We start from the raw sequence: 26,762 nt of genomic DNA, 5'->3' as shown, positions 1-26,762 counted from the left end.
CTTAACGGATTATACAACGATCAATTAATGATTGAACGTCGCTCACGCATAACGGATTATACAACCGACCTTTTAATAACCGTCGCTCACGCATCACTGGTTCTATCAATGACTCAATACACACCCGTTTTATCGGACAAACGGATAATTCCCTGAGACACGGAAAATCTCCGGAGAACCGCAAAATATTCTGTAAAACGGAAAATTTACGATGAACCTCTATTTATTATCCGTTCCGCGCAGATTGTCCAAAAAACACCGATTTTTTTACAAAAATCACGGTGATTTTCCAAATAGGTCTGCCAGTGATGGTATAAGGGATAAGTGACCAGAAATTAATGAGTCATTCCTCTTAAACAGAGGATTGTCTCATTTTGTGCTTTAATAGTTTAATACCAGATGTTTATCCTTCCATCTGTGCATCTGTCCATCAGTCTTGTTTACTACTGAAACCAAATGTTTCAGGAAAGTTCCTTTGGTTATTGTTTTGATTTCATGAGTATCAGTTTGCTGTCAGGGTAACAGGCATTTTAAGTCTTTATTCATGTAAATTTTGTTCATTGTAGTCATTGCATGTATGAGTTGAATTAATGAAATTTTGGAAAGGTAAACACGTGATATTTTCAATTTCAGAGGATGCTAAAAGTTTTTATGGAAAACTTAAGAGCCAAATTCCACGATCAAATAGAGATGACTGGTCTAAAGCCTTTATTGCATCAGCTGGCATGACTGTTAGCAATACTTCAGGGTCTGCAAGTTTCAACATTAAAGGTAAAAAATTAAAACAAATATAATATACAAAGTTATATTTGTATTCACCAAATTATTGTTTATTGACTTTTAAAGTTCTGCATAGTTTTAAATTACAACAAGTCATGTTAAAATATTGCCATTTAAAAATTCAACATTTGAATTTAATTACAGAAAATGCCAGATACTGAATATGTAACTACATATGCTTCTTTTACATACTTAGCCAGCAAATTGCATGAAATACATTATTTATAATATTTCAATGTGTCTAGCTCTATAATTTTTATGCCCCACCTATGATAGTAGAGGGGCAATATGTTTTCTGGTCTGTGGCTCCATTCGTTTGTTCGTCCCGCTCCAGGTTAAAGTTTTTGGTCAAGGTAGTTTTTGATGAAGCTGAAGTCCAATCAACCTGAAACTTAGTACACTTGTTGCTTATGATATGATCTTTTTTAATTTTTAAGCGAAATTAGACTTTTGACCCCAATTTTACGGTCCATTTAACATAGAAAATGAAAGTGGTTGTTTCAGGTTAAAGTTTTTGGTCAAGGTAGTTTTTGATGAAATTGAAGTCAAATCAACTTGAAACATAGTACACATGTTCCCTATAGTATAACCTTTCTAATTTTAATGACGAATTAGATTTTTACCCTATTTCATGGTTCATGGAACATGGAAAATGATTGAGTGTACTTTGGACACATTCTTGTGTGATATTGTTAAGCAACATACAGTTTAATAATTTTTTTTCAATATTTATATTTCTTTTTTGTAGATGCATTTAGTGTTTTACTGAAGAAAGCTGACAGTTTTAGGAAAAAATTCTCACTCAAGAAAATAAAGCTTGGATCAATTATTAATTTTTTTGACAAGCTTAAAATGGATGAATCAAAAGAGAAGATGGCAGTAGTAATTACGACATTGAAGGTAACATATTATATTGAATTCTATGGATTCATGATTATTCATAATAAACTCATCATAGATACCCGGAATAAAATTTATACTTATGCCAGACGTGCGTTTTGTCTAAAAAAGACTGATCAGTGACACTTGAATCAAAAAATGTTTAAAAGGCGAAATAAAATACGAAGCTGAAGAGCATTGAGGACCAAAAATACAGCTAAGATGGGATTCAAATTTTTGTGGATTTAATGGGTCCCAGCAAACCTCAAATTTAAATTTTCAAGCTTTACAACTTACTTATGAGCTGGCAACAGACTTTGAAAAAGCACTAAATTAAATATCTATAAAAAATAAAAAAATGGCTGAGTGACATTCAGACAATAAATTTCTATTGGTCTAAATTAGATTTATTTCTATTTTGTTATTTTGTTATTTTTGGATTTTCCCATTTCTATTTATATCTGTTGTAGTAGCCTTGGAACTAGTTTTAAGAACTAGTTTGATTAGTTTCTAATTATAAATCTTTAGTACTGCACATTGGTTTCTGAGGCGTTGGGGTTCTATAGTCATATATAAGTCTGATATTTGTATAGTATGTATCGAGGTGCTCCAGTTACAAAATGTTCTGAATAGTATGTTACTTATATCATATTGTAATGATTTAGTGTAGAATTGCTTAATGTGTTTGTTTAGACATGTTTGTTTGCGATGTTTTGTTATCTAGATTAAATTTTACATGGCATTTAAAATAAAATAAAAAGGTAATGCGAGCAAACCAAACTTACATTTTAACTTGCCTCTTATTTAGCCATGAAGATGAATTAGAAATGTTTTAAATTCAATTAAAATTATGAGGGAGAAATTGATATAATGGTAAACTTTACTTCATTCAAACTGTTAATCAGGACATCATAACTTTGTTACATGTTACTAGAATTTACTTTCTAACATAGTTTTGCATTGTTCCTTTAGGGATTGATAAACTACAAGCCATGTTTCAACCCTTGGCAAGCCACTGATGATGAATTAGACCAGGAATTGTTAGAACGAGGACAGAGTACAGGTGGTAGAAGAGATCAGATGATAAAAAGACTCCTTACAAACAGCAACAGTATGTATTTGGTATATTTCACCTTACCCTATTCGTATTATGCTATGATGTTGTTGTCATCTTCTGCTTCGTCAGGGTCATAGTACGAAAACACATTTGGTTTTTGGTGGCAATAACCATGACATTTGGTTCCTGTATTTGACAGTTTTGAGAATTATATATTTTCTCAATTATCTTACCTAATCTTAACTTTTCCTGACAGATTGATAATTAACTCACCTAGCCAAAAGGAAAAATTTCAATTCGATTTTGCCATTTGATTAGGTAAATATTTAACTGTCTCTAGAAGGGAAATATTACTATAATACGCAGTGGTAAAATCTAAATATATATGTTTAAAAAGTGTGTAGCAACACCAGAAGTAAATAATAAGTATCTTAATAAATAAGAAATACTATAATCCTCAGAAGTTTTGTATAATTTATCAAAAGCCAAATACATATTTTACATTTTATGCCCCACCTACGATAGTAGAGGGCATCATGTTTTCTGGTCTGTGGCTCCGTTCGTCTGTCTGTCGTTCGTCCGTGCGTCCTTCCGTCCGTCCGTTCAGGTTAAAGTTTTTGGTCAAGGTAGTTTTTGATGAAATTGAAGTCCAATCAACTTGAAACTTAGTACATATGTACCCTATGGTATAATCTTTCTAATTTTAATGCCAAATTAGATTATTACCCAATTTTTACAGTCCATGGAACATGGAAAAGGATAGTGGGAGTGGGGCATCCGTGTACTTTGTTGTAACATTCTTGTTATATTTGTATAGTATATTTTTATGCCTCACCTACGATAGTAGAGGGGCATTATGTTTTCTGGTCTGTGGCTCTGTTCTTTCTTTCGTCCGTTTGTCTGTGCATCTGTTCAGGTTTAAGTTTTTGGTCAAGGTAGTTTTTGATGAAGCTGAAGTCCAATCAACTTGAAACTTAGTTCACTTGTTGCTTATGATATGATCTTTCTAATTTTAAAGCCAAATTAGACTTTTGACCCCAATTTCATGGTCCACTAAACATAGAAAATGAAAGTAGGAGTTTCAGGTTAAAGTTTTTGGTCAAGGTAGTTTTTGATGAAATTGAAGTCCAATCAAATTGAAACTTAGTACATATGTTCCCTATAGTATAATCTTTTTAATTTTAATGCCAAATTAGATTATTACCCAATTTCACAGTCCATGGAACATGGAAAAGGATAGTGGGAGTGGGGCATCCGTGTACTTTGGACACATTTTTGTTTCATACTGACTCCTAATATTTATCTCATTTATAAATTTTCACTTTCCATCTTATATTTTGTAGCAATGCTAAATTACGAGTACTATTTATTTCAGAATGTCCACTACTATCAGCATTACTCCCACCAGATGTGTATTGCACTATTGATTCAATGTGTTTGGGTATAGAATGCTGCCTTAATGTCAAACTGTTTATGTACCTCCGATCTGTCAAAGTGTCTGCCAGACTTGATCCGGAAAAGATAGACTTTCATTTTGGAGTAGATGAGTTCCAAAAAACTATTGCATTTGGAGAGGGATCAATGAGTGATGGTAATAGCTTTTAAATTTATTATGATACAGTTTTGAAATAGCACTGTAAGTCAAAAGAGAGAAGTATACCTTTTAAATTGTTTGTTTCAGCTTTCAAGGTTTATTAAACTTAAACTTCAACCAATAAACGTGTAATCATCCCCTGCATGTTGGGTTGCAGCGCGGCAACCAAGTATTATTATATTGACATATGTGTCTGTCCATCTGTGCATATACCATTCACCAAAAAAAAGCATTGAGAGAAAACAAATAGTCATATTTATGTCACATCATCCTGAGTTTAAAAGAGTAGAAATTATTTAATAGAATGCCCTTTTCCTATTTCCAGCTGTTTAACCACAATATTCTATATATTTCAGGTATTAAGCAGGAGATAGATACTGGTATTGAAATTCCTGTTGCTGGTGGATTCAAAATTATTCTAAGGTATTTAAAAATGTAAAATACAAAACTTTTTCATGCAAGTCATTGCTTATGTGAAATAGTATTTGGTTTTCTTATTGTAAACAACCTGATTAAATCGTTTTCTTTAAAAGCATTTTCTTTCTGGAGAATGAAGCTGGCCAGTATTTTCATTGGTCATAACATTATGTTCATATAAGGAAATTAAAAGACTTGCTGGACTACTGAAAGTAGCAGATTGAGAGTTAATTTATTGATCTTTCAGATACAAGGGCCCAATTAGAGTTTTATCTTCTTTTAATATAAGAATGATTTGTTGAACTTGATTTATTTTTTAATTCGACTATTTTATTTTCTGTTGTAATAAGGATGTAGATATAGATTCTACCACTGGTTTGAGTGTTGTACAATATTTATCCACACGAGACAGTCAACTTTTCCAATTTAAAAGTTGAGGCTAGTCAACTGTTTAAAATATTTAAAATTTAATTGATAGATATCATATTGCACAAGATTTGGTGGTGGAATTTGTTTCTCTAATATTACTTTTAAAGATGTGCAGACAAACTTGATCCTTCTTTTAAAATGATCTGCAAATATATGTGTTCTTTCTATGTGACAGCATCAGACATGGTTGCTTTTTTCATGACATCATAATATGAAATGCAGATTAAGATGGTACCTAACACTACAGGGAGATAACTTTGTAAAATCAGCTAAATGTTTTAATCATGTTGTCTTCTTACGGAAATATCAAGCTTCTCAATAATCAAAATGTCAAACTGCTATATAACCAATCATTTTTTTCTGAGAAAGTGATTGGTTCAAGTTTTTGGAAATTTTAATTTTTTGAAGGGTCAAATGAAATATTTTGTCCACATTTTATGAAAATTAAATGAGCCAAATCAATTAAAGTCTAGGTGTTGGGTACCATCTTAAAGCAAGAAAATTTAAAGTCATGATCAAATATCAACCAATCGATGAGGAACTGCAATCAAATGAACCTCGCGTCAGATAAGAAAAATAATGAACAGGTAAGGAAGAATAAATCATCTAAGATTTAGAAAAATAATAAAATTGGTCAAATTATTAGGAAAGTTTAATGTTTATTGAATTTATAATTTTAGTGTGGCGATAAGGTTGATAGATACATCCTTTATTTTGACTGCTGGGTTAGGATTTTGTAGTATTGATGATGCAAGTAATTGCCTAGTGAATATTGACTTTCTCAAAGATGCAAAAATATCTTTCCCATCGCTTGATGCTGGAGGAGAATATATTTGGCCTGAAGGTAATTTATAAAACTTATAAAGTATTTTAATATAGAAATAAGGAGATGGGGTATGATTGCCAATAAGACAACTATCCACCGAAGTTGAATTGAAATGGATGTAGGCAATTATAGATACAGGGTAAGATTTATTTCCTTCTGCTTCATTCTTTTTTAATACTATTTATACGCCCGTCAAAATTTTGACGGGACGTATTATGGTATACAAATGTCCGGTGTCCGTCTGTCTGTCTGTCGTACCATCTGTCTGCCTGGCGTAAACATGTCGCACCGTAACTTGAGAACGACTTATCCAAATTTCATTAAACTTAATATAGTTGTTTCTTATAATGGTCAAATGATCTGTATACTTTTTGGTGAAAATAAGATTTAAACTTTTTGTGTTACGGCACTTTGTAACTAAAACAGGGGTGTTTTTTTTCACATGTCGCACTGTATCTCAAAAACGATTCTTGATTATTGCTTAAAACTTTACACACTTCTTAGTTATATTAATCTTAATATCTGTATACTTTTTGGTGATGATTCAAAATTTCATTTTTGAGTTTTTGAGCATTTTGTAAAAAAAGGGGGAGGGTTTTTTTACATGTCGTGCTGTATCCCAAAAACAATTTATGATTATTGCTTAAAACTTTACACACTTTTTTGTTATATTAATCTAAAGATCTTTATACTTTTTGGTGTTGATTCAAAATTTCATTTTTGAGTTTTTGAGTATTTTGTAAAAAAGGGGGAGGGGGTTTTTACATGTCGTGCCGTATCTCAAAAATGATTTATGATTATTGCTTAAAACTTTACACACTTCTTTGTTATATTAATCTAAAGATCAGTATACTTTTTGGTGATGACTCAAAATTTTATTTTTGAGTTATTGAGTATTTTGTAAAAAAGGGGATGTTTTGTTTTTTTAAATGTCGCGCTGTATCTCTAAAACAATTTATGATTATTGCTTGAAACTGTACACACTTCTTTGTTAAATCAATCTAAAGATCTGTATACTTTTTGGTTTGATTCAAAATTTTATTTTAGTGATATTTAGGTTTTTTTTTTAAAAACAGGGTGGGGGGTTCATATGTCCCACCATGTCTCAAAAACAATAAATGGTTATTGCTTAAAACTTTCTCAGAAACTATTGATGATTATTGCATAAAACTTCCACACAAGACGTCGGGAGTATCATGTGCTCATGGCGCAGCTGTTTATTCAAAAAGGCTATGCATCAAGTTTTGACGAATTATTTTATGCTGGTATTATTATTGCATCACCTTACCTGTCAAAAGATAAAAAGTTTCTGAAATAGTCATATATGATAAAAATAAAAGAATGTAGAGATGAATTGATGGTAGTCAACTGTACAAGTTGATGACAGGTGTGACTCCCTTGCAAGATTAATTTCTCAGCTAATTACTAAATTAAAACTAAACTGACAGGCGGTTCATTAAGATAACCTGAAACTATTTTCCTTAGCATTAGTCAAATAACAGCCTACCCAATTTCACTATTAGGCAGCATTGAAACATTATTTTACTTTTACTTCAATAATTGTTGGATCAGAATTTTAGATTTATTAGTAAAATATAATGTATGATTATCTTCAGTGGATTACAAAGATTCATTCGATACTACAGAAATGATACAGGAGTTTAGTGAGAAATCAAAAACTATTCTAAAAGAAAATTTGAAAGCAACAAAAGACAGATTGGTTGAAAAATTGGATATAGATCAGGTAAAAGTTTTACATATTTGATTGGGTTTGGAAGTTACACCATCAAACCAGCCTTAATGGTGAATTTGTTTCAGCAGTCACCTAAATCTGCCTCTGATGGTCACTTTCACACCCACCTCAACCAAAAATAAGGACAAAAACATTGTAGGAAAAAAAAAAAAATCTGTATTCATAGATTTTATCCCAGCTTTTTCTATGTAAAATTTGAGTATTTCCGCCAGTTCTGAAATCTCAGAGCAAATTTGAACCCTGCAGGAACTTACTTCTTTCTAGTCATAAAACATAGTAAACTGACATGAATAAGGACATAAGACAATTTGAAAATAAGAATAATGCATATACTACTTGAAAGCCATTTCATAAGTTACTTTATAAATTGACATGATTGAAAAATTGAGACACTGCGACCTTAAGTGTAGTCGTTATTACAGTGACTTGACTGTTAGTGTTGCTATCCACCAATTGCAACTCATTCAAAATTTTGACCAAATTGCAATTTGTTTTATAAAATCAAATTGTTCAACTGGTCAGAATATTGAACAAATTGTTCAGTCAAAATGTGAAAGTGCAAGGTGATAAAATAAAATATACTTACAATCCTATAAGACTTTAACTCCACTTTAATGATGTTATTACTAAATTTGTCTATCAATCTGTATAGTTATATTATAGCCATTACCATACTAAAGGTAAAATGTTTTATTTTGAATTGCTATAAAAATGTCCAAACTAAGCTTTTATATAGTTTTTCTTTCGAAAAGGATTTTATATTTATAAGAATCATATATCATTTAAAATAATACATCATATATTCAGTAAAATACGTGTGAAATAACAATATGCTATTGATAAGTTTCCTTGGGGAGATAACCTAAAATACTATTCTTTTAAATAAAGATTTTTGGAAACCAAAAAAGATTATCTCCCCTTCCTACAAACATATTGCAATTTCACAAATATTTTACTGAATATGAAATGTTTTTATTCACATAATGTGTGATTCTTATGAATATAGAATACTTTTCGAAAGAAAAACTATATAAAAGCTTAGTTTGGACATTTTTATAGCAATTAAAAATAAAACAGTTCACCTTTAGTATAGTAATGGCTATAATATAACTATACAGATTGATAGACTGATTAATAATACCCATTCCAATCCAATCCTGTCACGTCTCAGTCATTACAGCTGAACGGACGTGCTGGGCCAGCTCTCCTTTACCCGCTATCTTCGATGAGGGTTTACAGTTAGATATCAACGACTTACTACTTAAGATGACAGAAACCAATCCATGCTGTACAGATAGACGTAGTAGTTGGCGTACCCGCGTTAACATGCACTCCAAAACCATTGTATCATGGGGAGTGTTATGCCGATTAACTTCCGAGGGCTGTAACCTAGGCTGTTTGGTGATACGACCTTCATTTCACTGCCTCACGGCTTTGGTCCTGATAACGCTTCCTGTCATCTTTCGAACTACGTCCGAGATCATCTACCAGTACTCCATCATCGAGGCTAGCGGGCTGCCAAGCTGACCAAACTGGCCCTGAAAGCAGCCGTTAGTGAAGAAATAACATCAAAATAGTAAACAAAGAAAAATCTACTCACCAAAACCAAGATGGCGGCCTCCATTCGGCGTCCTCTACTACCAGTTCCTGACCCACGGCAGAAAATATTTAAACGCTCACCAATCGCCTTCGGGCACCGAGCCGACCGTGCGAGGGCTGTATAGCCAGTCAAGGTCGTTAAACACTTCCATTTGTTGTTAATAATACCATCAATAAAGTGGAGTTAAAGTCTTATAGGATTGTAAGTATGTTTTATTTTATCACCTTGCACTTTCACGACTTGACTGTGGTTTTCTACAGCAATTGGTTCAAATTTCTGACCAGTTGAACAATTTGGTTTAATAAAACAAATTGCAATTTGGTCAAAATTTTGAATGAACTGCAATTGGTGGATAGCAACACTAACAGTCAAGTCACTGTTATGTAAAGGTGTTTAAGTGTCAACTTAATATCTTTTTGCCATATTTTTATCTTAGATAATTGATAACTTGACCACTACTGAACCTTGCTTCAGACCAAGTAATATGACACATACACAAATACTGAATGAACTGAATGCTAGAGGTCTCGATGATACTGGCACAAGAGAAGAAAGAGTTCAAAGATTGCTTGATGATGACAAAAGTAAGTGTTTTAATGTAATATAAAGCATATACTGGTATATGAAAATGAGACTGGATTCAGATTTAATACAATATTTAAAATAAGCTTGTTTATTCGAAAACAGGATATAATAGTACTAGAAGATGTAATTTGACTTTTGCTGAGTTTCATGGTTTATTGTCAACTTGTTGTCCAGAAAACATTGTTAGATGACACATGTCTGACTCTAAGGATTCTTCTGACCTTGAACACATTGTCAGTGCTAAGATTTCTTGATGAGGTCCAGTTTACCAGTAACCTAAATAGGATTTTTTGATTATTTTGTTTTCTTATTAACCCTTTCCTCCATAGTGACGCCTTTTGACGCCACCCCCTTTACTCCATAATGACGCCTTTTGACGCCTGTGTAGTACCTCAGTTGAAACGCTTTGACTACAAAGTGTCTGCAGTAGACTTAATAAAATTTGTATCCAATATGAAAAGGAATATCATAGGAATATCCGACTTTAATTTATTTGATGAATTATTTGTTTTTCGTATTGCATTAATACTTTAAAGCATTTTTTTAGCATTTTATTGAAAAATCCTTATGCGAATCAAGTATGCAAAAAAAAAAATCAAAGGATGAAAGGGTTAAGATTATAAAAAGATAAAACTATATAAGGGCTTTTCAAGAATTAGTTGTATTGGGGAGTCGGAAGGCACTTTTATTAAAATTTGATGGGTGGGGGTTATTTAAGAAAGCTTGCTTGAACAATGAAAGGAAATATCCAATTAAAATGTATGCATGGTGGGGTCAAATAAAGGTGCCTTCCTTCCCCCTATACATTTATTTTTGGAAAAATCCTAACTTAAATTATTTGTTAATTTTTATTCTTATTTTTTAGCTTGTGAATTTGAAGGGATAACTTGGACTTTGCCAGAAATCACCAACAGTATACTTCAAGAGCATGTGTATTACTCATTGTCTCCAGATTGTCAACGTATTGATGCTTGTGTTGATTTTCCTGTAGAGGTGTTTGGAGAAGTCATTACAAAAGCTTTCAATGTCTATATTGAGATAGATTTTTGTAACTTTTTGTTAAAATATGGGTTTGAAGGCCTGGAATTATCATTTATACTTGTGAAGTATAATTGGGGTAAGTTTGTTTTCTTTATTTTGATGATTCAGCATTGTTGGGTTTGTTAAATAAAAAAGATAAAAGTTGAGCTAGGGAAGTACTTCTTTAGTTCAGTCAATTTAAGGGCTGCTTTATAGAGGTTCCCCGTTAGAGTCCCACAGGAGATGAACGTGAGTTTTGGATTAAAAATATTTGGTGCCAAAATTAAATTAAATAATTGTGGTAAGAGAGGAATTATAGTCAGGGTATGTGATATGATAGTCATGATGGTTTGATGACTCTTGAGGGGGGGAAAGTGTGACAGGATTGCTTCCATAAGTACATGTAGTAGATACTTAGTCAGTTGTAAGTGGTTGAGCTAAGATTTTTTTTTTTTTTTTTTGAAGCTCAGTCAGATAAAGTGCAGCCTTGTTACAGAAAGGGTCCCTGTCTTAAATCTGGGAGGGGATTACATGTTTTTGTAATGAAAATCATGCTCTCCAGTTACAAATCTATCAAAAAACATTCTTTAAATGTTAACACAACATTAGTCTGTCATATATTAATATTTGTTCTTGGCTACACAGTATCCTGCTTTTAAACTATTGAATAATGATAAGGTTTTTTCAATCACTTTTAATATTAAGATATCTCTGCATAAGGGAATAAAGCCTGAATGTTGTAGTATTTAATAGAATGTTGATGGTAATTAAGAAATATGTAAATTTTTGTAATTCTGAAAAATCAAACAAGTAGCTAAAGATTAAAATCTCAGATATTAAATTGAATGAACTGGTACAACAATTGTGCCAGTCTAACATTTGTAGAATAATGAACATTTTCTGATTACAGGTCAAGATGAAAGATATTCAGTAACAGATAATATTCAAATTTTGTAAGTTCATGGATGTATTTGTGGTAACCTTCCTTTGTGTAAAGGTATGATAAGTTCCTATGGTGTCATTTGGAAATTCCATATGGCCACCATCAGAATTCAAAGTTTTATTGAATCTCTGTGCATGGGAAATTAAATTTTGATAATATTTTAAGAAATAATCAGACCATGCAGGATTGTTCTTATGGTGTTTGCTAAGCAGTGAAAGTAATGTGGTGGTCCAGATAAAAAAGTCCAATACAGCTTCAATGAACCAAATAAGATTGATCCAACTTTCAATGATCTTTTTCTAAAGAATGAGTGTACCAATTGAAACCAAACACCATGGTTGAGATCTCACAAAATATGTTTGATCCTCCACATTTTTATAGTGTAGCTTTAAAGGTGGAGTATACTGTTTTACCTCTGTCGGTTCGTCCATCCATCTGTCAGACCGTCCGTCAATCCATCCGTCCATCCATCTGTCTGTCCGTCCCATGAATTTTTTCGTTGCATCTTTCTCTGGAACTACATCATAACGATTTCTGAAATTTGGTTTCAGGGTTAATATAAGTCTGCTTTACCATATGATGCATTTTCAGATTCATTATCAGAAACTTTGTAACTATATACTTTCGTTTCTAAGTATAGTTTTGAGAATAACTTGATGACTTTGTTTACAGGGGCAGAATAGACAAAAATGATGAAAAGAAGGTCTTTGTAGTAGATTTTGGAATGAAGTTATGTATAGAAGGCAGCTGTATTCTTGATGATACAATGTTCATTCAAAATATGGAACTTCCTATACCAATATGCAATGAAAATTTTACATGGCCTGGTTAGTATAATAGTCAATTTACCATAACTGTATACAGTATCTTCACCATTTTTATGATTAATTTTGACTGATATAGAAGTCAAGGGCATAAGTTCATTATTCAAACTTTCCCATCAAAGCAAATGGCACTTCATTAATATTATATATATATATATCTGAAGTATACTAGTAGAAAATGAAAACAACACTTTATATAAAATTCAGGAACGTCCAAAGCCAAATATTTGAAAGCTATAAGGATTTATAAGAACCAAAACAAGTGAAGAGTTAACGACCAAAAATAACCTATTAAAAAATAGCCATATCATGATCAATTTCTCTTTCAAAATAGTCCTTTCCATTAAGAGTTTTCGTTCTATTGTCACATTTTTGTCATTTTTTTTTTTTTTTATATGATTCTATAAATAACCACTTTTAATATTTTTCAGGAGGAGATTCAATTTCTGATATGGTGAATGCTATTGGGGGAAGTCTAACCGAAGGAGCATTTAATATTGTTTTACGAAAACTAGGAATTGAGGTGAGTATTAACTAATATATTGAAAAGTATTGCAGGAATTGAAATTTTTTGTCCAATGAAATAGAAACTCAGTCAATTGGATTAATTATATTATTAAAAGTGTGTACATATGACATATATAGATCAAAACTATATACACAATTTTAATTTTGATTTTAGGATATTTTTACAGACACCATCTGTCAACTATTGGAATCTGGAAATGGTATGTAATGTTCAGATTTAATGGTAAAAGTTAAACTTAAAGCTTAGACTCGGTGAATTAATGTGTAGGTGGAGTTCAACATAAGAAAGTTCAGGGGGGCTGACTATTTCAGATGCATATACATTCATTTGGAAGGGAATTTAAAGTAAAAGCTTTCAAGTTTTTAATAACTTACAGTCCTATTTTTTAGTTGTTTACATTGATTGTTCAGGTTTTATTAACATTTTTTATAAAGGAGGGAGTTGCCATAACTTTTATTTATTTTTTGGCCGAGTTAAAATTGGACATGATGCCTTTTTCTAGCAATTACTCTGAACCATTAAACCAATGCTTTTAAAATTATTTGTTCTGATGACAAAATAAGGTTATGTTCATGAGTTATGGTCCATGTTTTGAAAATAGGCAAATATGTGGCAGGTAAAAAAAGTCTGAAAGCTTCTTCAGATACAGAAAACTTGATTGACTATAAATTTGACAGCTTATCTCTTGTACCATAAGTGAAGAACATATGCTTCCTTTCCCTATATTAAGCTGCTAAATTTAGATGGGTTTCTCACACTTGTAGTCCCCTTTTACTCACGAATATTTGAAGGGTCATGATCATCATTAAAAAGAGCAATACCTATTTAAGTATTGTTTATTCTCTGAAAATTGAAAATGAAATTTGGAACAATTATGTACTTTATATAGGATAAGTGCTTACAGTTTAAAAGTGTTAGAAAATCGGACACCTTTTGGTTATATTATTCATTTGTCTGTCGGTTCCCCGCTACTGTATGATAAACTTGTATGGAATATTATCGCTTTTTCATTGCAGGGTGTACCAACACATTACAAATACCAAATTCATTGGGAGACATAACTCAGTGTGAACTAACAGACAGTTGTTCAGGACTTAGTTGCTGTTTAGGATTGAAATTCAAGCTGCCATTTAATGGAGATGATGTTGCATACAATATTCCTTTTAGATTTAATCTAAGTCCTTGTGATTTTGAAATTGAAATAAGTTTTGGAACATACTACCATAAGATGGTTCTACTTCAGTATGACTGGGGTAAGGTTTGTTATTACTTAAGGTCAGTAAATTGGCTATGTCACTGATTTTGGTAAAATTTAGATTGTTAAACTCAAACTGAAATTGAAAAAAAATAATGCGTTCATTTCTTTTATTTACTGAAAAATCATTGATTGATCACTGAATTCTTTGACATAATAACCTAAAGAAGTAAGGTACAGATAATCTGTGTATAAAGTCCTCTGCAGACATCTCATTCTAATTGTTGGACCAATATGTTTTGGTCCAATACTTGTATATAAAATACTATCAAATTTACAAGGCTAAGATTAAGAGGTACTCTAATGATGCAGGGTATGTGAAACAGGATATGAGTTGGAGGTAGTGTCAGATAACAGCATTACATTGCAACATATGAATAATTATATTTTTCAAACACCTTTAACACACAGAAACTATAAGATAATCATACAAATATTGATCTCAGTAAAATTTATGGGGACATGTTTATATTTAGATGTTTCTGATTACTCATGATATTCAAAAAGTAACTTTTTTTAGTACTTTGCAGCCTATTGATTTACAGATAGCTTGATAATCACAAGGACTTAAGATTTTTTGTCAAATTATTCATGACTTAATTTTTATTTGATTATAGGTAAAGAAAATAAGTTGGAAATAGGAAATGGGGATACTGCACCTATTACCATTCAGTAAGTATGTTTCAAACAATGTAAAATTACAAGTCGATGTTTATATATAGCTATGATTTAGAATATATTCATAACAATGATCACAGATTTTATGTGTTATTAAATGGATTTTTTGTAAAAATTTGTTACGCGAAATGTAAAAAATCTAATATATGATTTTTTTTTTGTTAATCATTCATGAAGTGTAGTAATGAAATAAGATTTCGCTTTAACCAGCCAGTATTGTTCAATTTTGTCAAAAATAAGCAGAGAAACATTGATGATGAATAATTCATTTGCAAGTGACTAATTCAACCTCATTGAATCCCTATTCATGTGAACTTCAAAGTAACCCTTAGCTTGAGATGAATAAAGCATGAATTGTGCATTTAAAGTTATTTAAAAGAAAAAATTGTCAACATTGAAAGTGAAACAAAGGTTAATCATAAATTGACTGATTTGGTCAATTTGAAACAATCATTCTGAATTGTGGAATAAAAGCTTTTTATTAGTCTCATTGAAGTATATGCCTTATAATGTTGTATATCAATCAACAACAAAAAATGAGAGCCGTGGTGTAGTGTTTAGTGCATCAGACTACTCACACAAAGGCTCCTGGTTTGATTCCTGGTACGGGATGAAAATTTCAGCAACTAAATTTCTGCTCTCCCTTGACACCATTTGCGAGTATGGTCTTGAGGAAACGATGATAGTCCGTCGAAAAGGGATGATAAATGGCTGACCCCTGTTAAGAGAGAGCCATATCTCTTGCATGTAAAAGACACCCGTGGAGATGTCGAAAAAGGAGCAGGCTATTGCTGCTACAAGGCAGCACTCACAGCCACAAAGAGGAAAGGGATTAATACAAGTTGCAAAACTTGTTTCCCAATCCACTATAAATTAAATATGTTTAACCGAAAAAAAATTGAATTATCACTCTTCTTTTATTATATCTTTATAGAAAACTATAAGGAAACTTGCAGCCTTCTTTCAATATCTGTATTTCTTATCAATATATTTAAAGATACAAAATAGATAAGCTTGATGAAGGAAAAGGATTTGTAATAGATCTGAGGATAGATATCTGCCTTCCAATGGATAATGATGTGTTTTGTATCCCAGAAAATGGCCTTCCTCTTTTAAACCAGCACGAAATTCCAACCTGCATCGGAACTGTCACAGACACAGGTAGTTTTAACATTAAGACAACTTGACTAATATTTAGAAGGATAAATTGTTAAATGTTGAACAACTAAAAATAGTAATAGAGAAACTTTTGAAAATTTAGAATAAAATATTAATTTTGTTTATCACTTACAAATTCCTTTTTTTATGATTTAGTGTATGCATGCATACAGTGAAATAATATTCTGATTTCAAAGATTTCTGTAAAGTTTAAAAGTTAATTGTTACGTGAATATTGTGTTATCCTGTGTAATATTAGCTTGGAAAAATATCATACAATTATTGTCTATTTATGAGATTGTTTATTTTTATTAGAAAAAATCTGATATTCACTGAGCCTAATGGTCAATATAAGTTTTTTTTTTTTAACAAACAACACAAATTATTTATCATAGCAAAGAGAAAAAAAAACCAATCAAACTGACTTGAGTGTAGTTTTGTGACTGAAGGGCCTGGTTGAAAAGCACTGAAAGAATTTTTAGTGCTACATGACTGTACACACCTCTTTCTCCCATCCCCAAAAAAACAAATGAAAAAGAGTGAAATTGAAAGAGAATGCAAAGTTATTTGTTATAGGTCACTTAAGGAAATTAGTTATATAACTTGAACTTAAGTGTACTTTGTACATACTTAATATATGCTTATGATAATACTTTATGTATTTATTAGATTTCTCTGTCAAGGATTGGTTAGATGAAGTGAACCTAGATATTAATCAAGGATTGAAAGATGTTGCTGTAATATTCATCCTTGACCAGTTACATCTAACTGATTTCTTCAGTGGTCCTAAGTGTGATGTTGAAAGATATCCTTATTCACCAAGTATTCAGGGATGGAACAGTGGTAAGTTATATAACCTGTGATAGTGAGAATTTCATTTGTTTGTATGGCCATTTGAATGACCCAAAATTTCATTTCAAAAAGAAATAATTCTTATATTATTTGCATTGTAGGAAATACGTTGATATGATTGGTCAAGAGGACTTCCGGTAGTTAATCTTGATGTTGTTTATTTTTCGGTAGACGACATTGACCGAACTTCTTTTCGTAACCAATGTAAACAAGATGGCGGTGTTAATAATTATTTTCACTACGCATTTATTGTTAAATAAAATAATACACTCAAAAATATTGGTTTGAATGATAGTAAGAATTTTTGCAATTTATTTTTTATTAGATAGCAAATTTCATTGAGTATATATTTATGCGTTAACCAACAAATATATTCATGTGCCAGGGCTATTGAAGACATAAATATACAAATTACGTGTGATAGAGGTAACGAGTGTGGAAAAAAAATATTCTCTATCTCCCAATTTTAAAAAATCATAAGGATTAAACGCCTTTTAAAGAAATTTATTGGTGTATAAGCTGGACCAAGTCACTCACAAACATATAAAAGTCCTTCAGGCTTTTATTCGTTTGTGAGTAAATTGGTCTAGTTTATACACCAAAAAGTTCCTTTAAAAAGGCATTTAATCCTATAATGATACAATGCATATATAAAGTCAGATATTCATTTTAAAATTTTATTTTTATTTTTTAGAATGTCCATTAAGCATGTTTAATCGTCCAGATTTGGGAAACCAAATAGCTTGCCACATTACAGAATCCTGTACTGGAATTGATTGCTGTGCCAATATCCCTTCCTTTGGATTGACAGTTAGGCCATTCTTTGTGTTGGATCCTTGTGACTACAAGATATCATATGGAATCAATACAGAAAATTTTACTAAATCGCTGGTTAACTATGAATGGGGTATATCTTATGTCTAATAAAGATTTAAATGTATCTTTCAAGTATAATAAAACTAGTTGTATAAGTCCTTATGTCAGAATGAAACTTGAAAACCAGACAAACCTAGGATGAAGAAATTTTGTTAAAATTACCTTCTTATTTTGTTTATAGAAAGTAGCTAGAATGTAATTCAGCAATTTATACACATGCAAGCTGTCAGGATTATTTTCCATCCATGACAAGAAATATTTTTCTGGTAGTATTTTATAAATGCAGGAGAGATGAGTTTGAAACAGGCAGTTGCTTTTTGGGATTTGGGACCAGTTTCAGGAAGATAACTGACCTTCATAACTTTTAAAATCAATTGGTCAGAAAAACTTAGTCACTATAACCATATGTGATTCTTTAAGATAGTTTAATCTAATCTTGTATTTTTGAGTCGGAATATTCTAATTGAAATATTTTTATTTTGTAGGAAAAACAGAAAAAATATCCCTAGGACAAGATGTAATTGTATTTGAGTAAGTGATGACAGGGTATATAAATAAGATATCAAATACCCGTGCCTTGAAATTAAGGATATGTAAAAACAAAAACATTTTATTGCATCCTGCTTCATTTAATGACCTAATATTAAAATGTACCAGATTTTAGATAGTAATAAAAAAAAAGGGAAGGCACATTGAAAATAAGTTAACCATCCATAGAAGCCATTTCATGCTATTACATATTCCACCGCCAACCATGGTGGCAAATTCATGTTACCTCCCCTTCAAATGTGTTTGTTTATGACAGCCAATTGTTTGGAAAAAGAAATGTTCTAACCACCCATACTGTTTTAGATATTCCAAAGGTTTCATTGTAATTATTGCCTTCAATAACAATTTTATTTTACAGATTCTCTATTAAGAAGCCACCAAATTCAAAGAAATTTATTCTGGATTTTGCTGTAAAAGTCTGCTTGTATGACAAAGATAACTGTGTCCCAGATATAAAAGTGTTCGATAAAACAGAGATTCCTCAAGTTATTTGTGACATCGATACTGTTACAGATCTGAAAGGTAGCTATTTATTAGTTTGTATAATTATTTTGTCATTAGTAGATAGAGCTACCACTTACATAATACAAAATGAAAGCTGAACTCATTTTATTGAGATTTTTAATACACACATGTAAACTATGAAATGATCTAATAGTGTTTAAAAGGTCACATGTTTTATAAATTAAAATAAATTTTTAAAAATCAATAGTGAAGAAACTGTAAAACAAAACTGAATTTGAAAGAAGACTCTATTTGCTATTACTTGGCAATAATGTTATGGAAAGACCCCAGGCTTGTGAATATGGTAAAGTCACTGTCCGTTCAATATTCTTGCTGGCAAAATGGAAAACATGCTCTTTAACATTTGATATTATAAAACATTTTTTATAAACTTTTAACATTTTAAAAGTTTTAGCTCCCTTGCATAAGGTTGATACAATATATTGCTGTTTGATATCAAGATTACAGCATTAAGAAAATCCTGAAATTCAGAATTTATAAGTAAATAAGTAGCAATTTGATTTGGTCTTTTTTTCCAGATTTTTCATTAACCGACTGGGCAGGCAATTTAGGAGTTAATATAAATGGTCCGATGGAGCCATCAATTATTAGAATTTTGTTACAGCAACTGGGATTGGATACTCTGCTAATGTCTCAATCTTGTAGTCATGGAGATGAATTATATTCTTCTTCATCAGCTGGATGGAAAAATGGTATATATAATGGTTGAAAATGTGTAACAAAATAGATCCAGTTAGATAATTTTTGGTAGAAATTAATTTTGTTTGCAGTTTTTCTTAGAACAATTTAAAGTAATAAGACAAAGCTTCAAATAATATTGTCTTTGTATGTAAATCGTATTATTACGAGTGTCTTATAAAAGAATTAGGAATAAATGAACACTCAGGTAATCCCACATATGACAAGGATGAGATTTTGGCGAATCATAAGTCCTTCATGGCTTCTATGAACATTGCATTGAACAACAAATCGGAGGACTTACCTTGTTTGTATTGGATACCTAAACTTCACAAAATTCCGTACAAACAACGGTACATTGCCGGCTCATCTGCTTGTTCTACTAAAGAATTGTCCATTAGATTGACTAAAATTCTGTCCGCAGTTAAAGAGGGTCTTCAGATATACTGTGAAACTGTTTACTCACGTAGTGGTATTAACCATATGTGGATTCTGAAAAACTCTAAAGAACTTCTGGATAATTTTAAATCTCGGTCTTTTTCTGAAATTAGTTCTATTAAAACTTTTGATTTTTCAACCTTGTATACAACCATTCCCCATGTGAAATTGAAAACCCGTCTAAAAGAAATAATTCACAATGCTTTTCATCATAAAAATGGTAGCATACGCTATAAATTTATCACTTTGGGATACCATAAGGCATATTTTGTTAATAAGGAACAAAAGGGTAAAACATACTACACAGAGGAACAAGTGATCAGTATGCTGGAGTTTCTTATTGACAACATATTTGTTGAATTTGGAGGTAGACTTTTTCAACAAATTGTCGGCATTCCTATGGGAACGAACTGTGCGCCTCTCCTTGCCGACCTCTTCTTATTTTCATATGAATCGGAGTTCCTTCAGACACTTGTCAAAAACAAGAAGATCAAAGAAGCCAGGTTATTTAATTTCACTTTCAGATATATTGATGATGTTCTTTCCATTAACAATCCGAACTTTTCTGATTGGATTCCATTAATATACCCACCAGAACTAGAAATTAAAGAGACCACAGACACGGCTTCCTCTGCCTCATTTTTAGACTTATACCTCGAATTTGACATACACAGTCATCTCAGTACCAGAATCTATGACAAACGAGACGATTTTAATTTTGAAATTATCAATTTCCCCCACCTTAGTAGTAATATACCAACTTCACCTGCATATGGAATATACATTTCCCAACTTATTAGGTATTCAAGAGCTTGCAGCTCCTATTCAGACTTTGTAAAACGTCACCAGTGTCTGAGCAGAAAATTGATGAACCAGGGGTATGTCAAAGAACGTCTCGTCCTTTTTCTAAAAAAGTTCATCGGAAGATACCCAGAACTTGTTGATAAATATTCCGTATCAACTTCACAAATAATACAAGATGGTCTTGAAGTATAGATTTTGCGTACTGACGTTTGTTATCATCTTAATTACGTATTATAGTATTCTTTTATATGTCTTTTTTAGATATTCATTTGAAGTGACTCTGTGGTTACGTAAAACCACATACTTTGAACGGCAAAATTATTTCATTTATTGATATTACTTTTACTTAAGGATCTTGACATACTATGAATGACTAAACTATTTTATTCAATAAGACTACTTTTTCTGTTTAGTCTGTTTTTTATGATATACATTTGACGTGAAACTGTACTTATGTATCCCGTCATACTTTGAACCACACCATTATTTTATTTATTATTATTACTTTTACTGTTAAATCTGGTTTTTGTTATATCTACTTTACGTGAGTCTACATTTATGTATGCCGTCATACGACAAAATTATTTTTATGTCTACCTGTGCGAATTTCAAACATGCAATTTTACACCAGTAATGAAAACCTTCTATCATTTATGGGTAGACTTTACATAGATAAATTCAGCCGTATTTGACGTGAAACTGTACTTATGTGTCCCGTCATACTTTGAACCACACCATTATTTTATTTATTATTTTTACTGTAAGTCTGTTTTTTGTTATATCTACTTTACGTGAGTCTGCATTTATGTATGCCGTCATACGACAAAATTATTTTTATGTCTTCCTGTGCGAATTTCAAACGCGCAATTTTACACCAGTAATGAAAACCTTCTTTCATTTATGGGTAGACTTACATAGATAAATTCAGCCGTATAAGAAAAGCAAAATGAGAATGTTAAATTTGATGTATGCCTTTTTGTGCTACTTTGTTACATTTGTTGTTTATGTAGTGATATTAAGATGATAACACAATATTGACTGTTGTACCCCTATTTTTGACATTTTTACTCTTTGAGTATGTTTGTTTTGTTCATGCATCGTTGACAATGTAATGGAATTTGAAGCGACTGTCATACAAGTGAGAGGTTTAGCTAGCTATAAAACCAGGTTCAATCCACCATTTTCTACATTCGAAAATGCCTGTACCAAGTCAGGAATATGACAGTTGTTATCCATTCGTTTGATGTGTTTGGACTTTTGATTTTGCCTTTTGATTTTTGATTTTCCTTTTTGAATTTTCCTCGGAGTTCAGTATTTTTGTGTTTTTACTTTTTTTCAACAAGCAGGCTTGTATATTTGAAAAACAAATTTCCAAACTCTAATTTCTGTCTGCATCACATACTTATGAATTTTAAGATATCAGTGTTTGCATTCTTATTCCTGAATCTGGTTTTAATTTGGTGCATAAAACAGGGTTAAACAAACATGAACAATAACTCTCAAATATCAATAAGAGATAAAAAAAAAATAAAATAAATAACACCGAAAAAAACTAGAAAAACTGATATGCACAAATGAGGTGACCAGTAATAAGAATTAACATATATTAAACAGTTTCAGAAAAATATAATTTTATTTTAAACAGATTGTCCAGCAATTATAGGATTATCAAAGTTGCCAGAGTCCCTTGTCTGTTACGTACCAGATTACTGTACAGGAATAGATTGTTGTTACAACTTTGACCTTCTGGATTTGTCACTGAACATAAACCTTTACATAGATACCTGCAATTACCAAATAAGAGGCAGAATAGAAACACTAGAGTTTGAAATAAGTTTCTTTGATTATACTTGGGGTAAGTCATCTAGTTACTGTAAATTCAGAAATTATTGCGTTCATTTATAATAACGATTTTGTCATTTTAGACTAAAATGCAATTTTAATTTTTGCAATATTTAGAAAAATCCTGTTTGATTTATATAAAAAATGCGAGTTATTTAAATTATTGCATTATAACCCTGTTGCATTTTTGGCAATAATGAGAACATCACAATAATTTTTGAATTAACCAATTGACTCATCTCCCCCCCCCCCCCCGCCCCCCCAAAAACAAAATAATTAAATAATTAGTCAATGAAAAAAAAAGCATTTTGCCCTTTACTGACTCTTTTTTCTGGAATAACCCCTGATTTGATTTTTAAGCAAACATTGTAGCATAAAATAAAAACAGTAAAATTGCCAATATTCAATAAGAAGTGTCAAAGTATGATTTTTCATTGAATATAAAATGTAATAATGACACTTGAATGTTAACATGATTCCCTTTTTTGTAACACATGTCAGAAAACAATGATTTTGTGCATCTTTGGACCTATAAGCTTGAGAAAAACCCTGACCTTTTTCTGCAATCCAAGATCCACTATCTTTATTCTAAATGGTAGTTTTTATGCCTTTTAATTTTTTTGTTTATTCTTGTTTTTTAAAAGGAGAAGTCATTGAAGAAAGATTACAGGAAATTTTCAGAATAAAGTAAGTTAAATTGAATAATTATGTTTTAGATCATATAATACGTCTCTGGCTGATATGGGGCCTCAGGATGATAACCAGGACGATACAGAAAAGGCCATGTATTAATCTCTATTTAAATTGTTTTAAGAAAGAACATGTTCATGGTTTTAAGTTTTATTTTATATATCTCTATGTGTTTTCAAGACATTGATAATATCCATCAAATCAAATCTCATTTGGTAATTTTTGCTCTGCTTTGCCTTTAATATTTGACAAGAAACTATTCATAAAGATTTTTTTTCACAGATTCAAAATACAGAAGCTCCCAGACCAAAAGAAATTCATAGTAGACTTGGACTTCAGTGTTTGTCTTGAGAAAAATGTGTGTAACCCAACATTGACCATGTTTAAAGATCAGCTGATTCCTCATCCTTTGTGTGATCTGGATATGGGCTTTAAGTCAGAAAGTATGCTTTAATGTTCAACTTTGTATTATTGATAACTTTAAACTTTCATTATCAATATTTTTTTATTTCAGTGCATGTTAACTTATTTTGTAGGGTAGTAATCAGTGAATTGATTAGTAAGCGGACCTTTCACCACAATATTGTTGACTTGTATAATTTTTTTTCATTTTTACCTGATAATGTATAGGTCAGTACTTATTTATGAAAATAACATTGAATAGAGATAACAAATAGTAAATTTTTTTATTTATTTGTTGTTTTGTATAAGTTGAATTTCCGAAGAAAAATTTGTATTTTTGACCTAGCAACAAATTGAAAAGTAGAAAACTGTATGGATTATTGTTTAAACAGTAAAAGTCAGTTAAGATAAGAAAAAGAAAACTATAATAGAATTTGATTTTATATTTTAAGATATGTCTTTGTTTGAATGGATGGAAGATAAAGGTCTTCAAATTGGTCAAAGTTTATCAACAGCACTTTCAGAAGAACTGATGGAATATTTTGGTGTAAAACCATTCCTTAATGAAGAACAATGTGACAGAAATGAAATACCATATAGAGGTGCTGCTAATGGGTGGAATAATTCAGGTAATAATTAATGCAGAGAGCCGTGGTGTAGTGGTTAGTGCATTGGACTACTAACACAAAGGTTCCTGGTTTGATTCCCCTTCCGGGATGAAAATTTCAGGGACTGAATTTTAGGCTCTCCCTTGGCACCATTTGAAAGTATGGTCTTGAGGAAACAATGATAGTCCGTCGGAAGTGGAAGATAAGAGGCTGACCTGTGTTAAGAGAGAGCAATTTCTCTTGCAGGTTAAAGACACCCTTGTAGATTTCGAAAAAAAGAGCAGGCTAATGCTGTTACAAGCTAAGGCAGCACTCGCATCCGCAAAGTGGAAAAGGATTAATATAAGTTGCAAAACTTGTTTCCTAATCCACTATTAATAAATATGTTTAAACTTACCAATCAATTTGACAGTGGTTTATTGCAATAGTACAGCAAAATTTTGTTCTATGAAATAGTACAAAGTTTCATGATAATCTATGATTATATTTTATAATATGACTATAGATTTTCTGTTTTCCTATTGGCTTAAAGCATAGGAAATCCTCTTTGATAAAACCTTATATTCACTACAGCAAAAATCACTAGCAGTTAAAATAAGATTTGGAACAGAGTCTGTGAACCTATATATAGATAATAGAAGGCAAAGTCAATGTTGTAGGTTTATCACATCAAGTTAATTCCCTTTTTTTTTTATTCTTGTCATTTTGGGGTATTTGGTAAAACTTAATTGAATATTTCAACTTATAAAAATTAGCAACTGCAAAAGCACATGATATATTTGCTATAAAAACATAAGAGCAGTTTCAAAAGTATCTTTAGAAAATCAGAGGAAGATAAAAAGTCATATAATAAAACAAAATTGCTGGCTTTTGATTTCAGTAAATACAATGATTTATCAATGCCAGCGATTTGACATTCACCATCCCCGATTGGCCTCATTAAATTTCAAAATAATATATGATATTACTGTTGTTTGCATGATCCAGGTTTATTTCTTATTCATGTACTAATTTAGCCATTTACTTTTACTTTTTTTAGCATGTCCAGTGTCTTTATCTTTACCTAAGATACACAGTACCATAAGCTGTGTTTTGTCTGCTCACTGTACAGGAGTTACTTGCTGTGTAGAGGTTGGAAAAATAAGGAAGTCATTCACAGTATATGTGGATATTGATGGCTGTAATTTGAAGCTGTCTTTTGGAATTGAGAAAAGGCATTTTGAAATCCCACTAATTAATTACAACTGGGGTAAGTTATGTTTGATAGATATATCATAGCATAGATTACCAAAAAAAATGTAAAAAAGTTTGCATATAAAAAAAATCTGAAATTTTAAAGAACAATTACCATAAGAATACATGTCAGCTTTGATGAATGTGTGCTGAACTCTAGAAACTGAGGACTACTTCAATTAGGAAACAAATGCATGTTCTAAACTTTTTTCTTAAAGAAATAAGTAAAGATAAATCATACCTTATAGATGGCTTTTGCTGAATACCTTAGGGTTGTTCCATTAAAACATACAGGGTACCAAGTGAAGGTACTTTAAAAATGGTGAACCCCCTATAGAGGCAAATTCCAATTTCTCTTACATTTTCACTATGCCAAAAAATGAATGACACCTACCTATAGTTGAGATTTTGAAGTGACTTCCTTGTGTCCCATGTTTGTTTTTATAGAACAACCTGTTTATTTTTGTCGAGCCTGCAACTTTAGTTGCAGAATGCTCGACATAGGGATAGTGAAGGTGGCGGCTACGACTACGGCGGCTGCGTTAGCTCACTTCTTAAAAGCTTGATATTTTAGAAGGTGGAAGACCTGGATGCTTCATACTTTGTATATAGATGCTTCATGTTACAAAGCTTCCGTCAGTCACATGTCAAATGTCCTTGACCTCATTTTCATGGTTCAGTGACTACTTGAAAAAAAAGTTCAGATTTTTTGTAATGTTAAATTCTCTCTTATTATAAGTAATAGGATAACTATATTTGGTATGTGCGTACCTTGCAAGGTCCTCAAATCCGTCAGACAGTTTTCACTTGACCTCAACCTCATTTCATGGATCAGTGAACAAGGTTAAGTTTTGGTGGTCAAGTTCATAACTCAGATACTATAAGCAATAGGTCTTGTATATTCGGTGTATGGAAGGACTGTAAGGTGTACATTTTCA

The 26,762-nt window shown here is 31.4% G+C and overlaps 2 protein-coding genes and 1 long non-coding RNA gene across 3 annotated transcripts in view; all 3 read left to right on the top strand.

Moving 5' to 3' along the window:
• LOC139500292 (uncharacterized) overlaps positions 1–12,715 on the top strand; it is a 63,214-nt gene extending 50,499 nt beyond the window's left edge. Inside the window, exons 15-25 of the mRNA XM_071289034.1 lie at positions 634–771; positions 1,529–1,680; positions 2,632–2,770; positions 4,092–4,307; positions 4,667–4,733; positions 5,837–6,000; positions 7,599–7,726; positions 9,772–9,919; positions 10,786–11,037; positions 11,851–11,893; positions 12,556–12,715. Coding sequence (XP_071145135.1) covers positions 634–771; positions 1,529–1,680; positions 2,632–2,770; positions 4,092–4,307; positions 4,667–4,733; positions 5,837–6,000; positions 7,599–7,726; positions 9,772–9,919; positions 10,786–11,037; positions 11,851–11,893; positions 12,556–12,715 — 1,607 coding nt within the window. The remainder of the gene's footprint in view (positions 1–633; positions 772–1,528; positions 1,681–2,631; positions 2,771–4,091; positions 4,308–4,666; positions 4,734–5,836; positions 6,001–7,598; positions 7,727–9,771; positions 9,920–10,785; positions 11,038–11,850; positions 11,894–12,555) is intronic.
• A 1,545-nt stretch (positions 12,716–14,260) lies between these two features.
• LOC139500074 (uncharacterized) lies at positions 14,261–16,309 on the top strand. The gene is made up of 3 exons (XR_011658298.1): positions 14,261–14,489; positions 15,109–15,163; positions 16,167–16,309. It is a non-coding gene; the product is annotated as an uncharacterized lncRNA (long non-coding RNA).
• Positions 16,310–16,983: 674 nt separating this feature from the next.
• Positions 16,984–26,762, top strand: part of LOC139500291 (uncharacterized) — a 94,403-nt gene continuing 84,624 nt past the window's right edge. The window contains exons 1-10 of the mRNA XM_071289033.1: positions 16,984–17,170; positions 17,874–18,086; positions 18,541–18,586; positions 18,963–19,126; positions 19,648–19,821; positions 22,695–22,904; positions 23,536–23,578; positions 23,864–24,024; positions 24,436–24,612; positions 25,631–25,840. Coding sequence (XP_071145134.1) covers positions 16,984–17,170; positions 17,874–18,086; positions 18,541–18,586; positions 18,963–19,126; positions 19,648–19,821; positions 22,695–22,904; positions 23,536–23,578; positions 23,864–24,024; positions 24,436–24,612; positions 25,631–25,840 — 1,585 coding nt within the window. The remainder of the gene's footprint in view (positions 17,171–17,873; positions 18,087–18,540; positions 18,587–18,962; positions 19,127–19,647; positions 19,822–22,694; positions 22,905–23,535; positions 23,579–23,863; positions 24,025–24,435; positions 24,613–25,630; positions 25,841–26,762) is intronic.

This window comes from Mytilus edulis, chromosome 13, assembly GCF_963676685.1.
Source record: "Mytilus edulis chromosome 13, xbMytEdul2.2, whole genome shotgun sequence".
Taxonomy (NCBI): Eukaryota; Metazoa; Mollusca; class Bivalvia; order Mytilida; family Mytilidae; genus Mytilus; species Mytilus edulis.
This window is presented reverse-complemented; position numbering and strand designations above follow the sequence as displayed.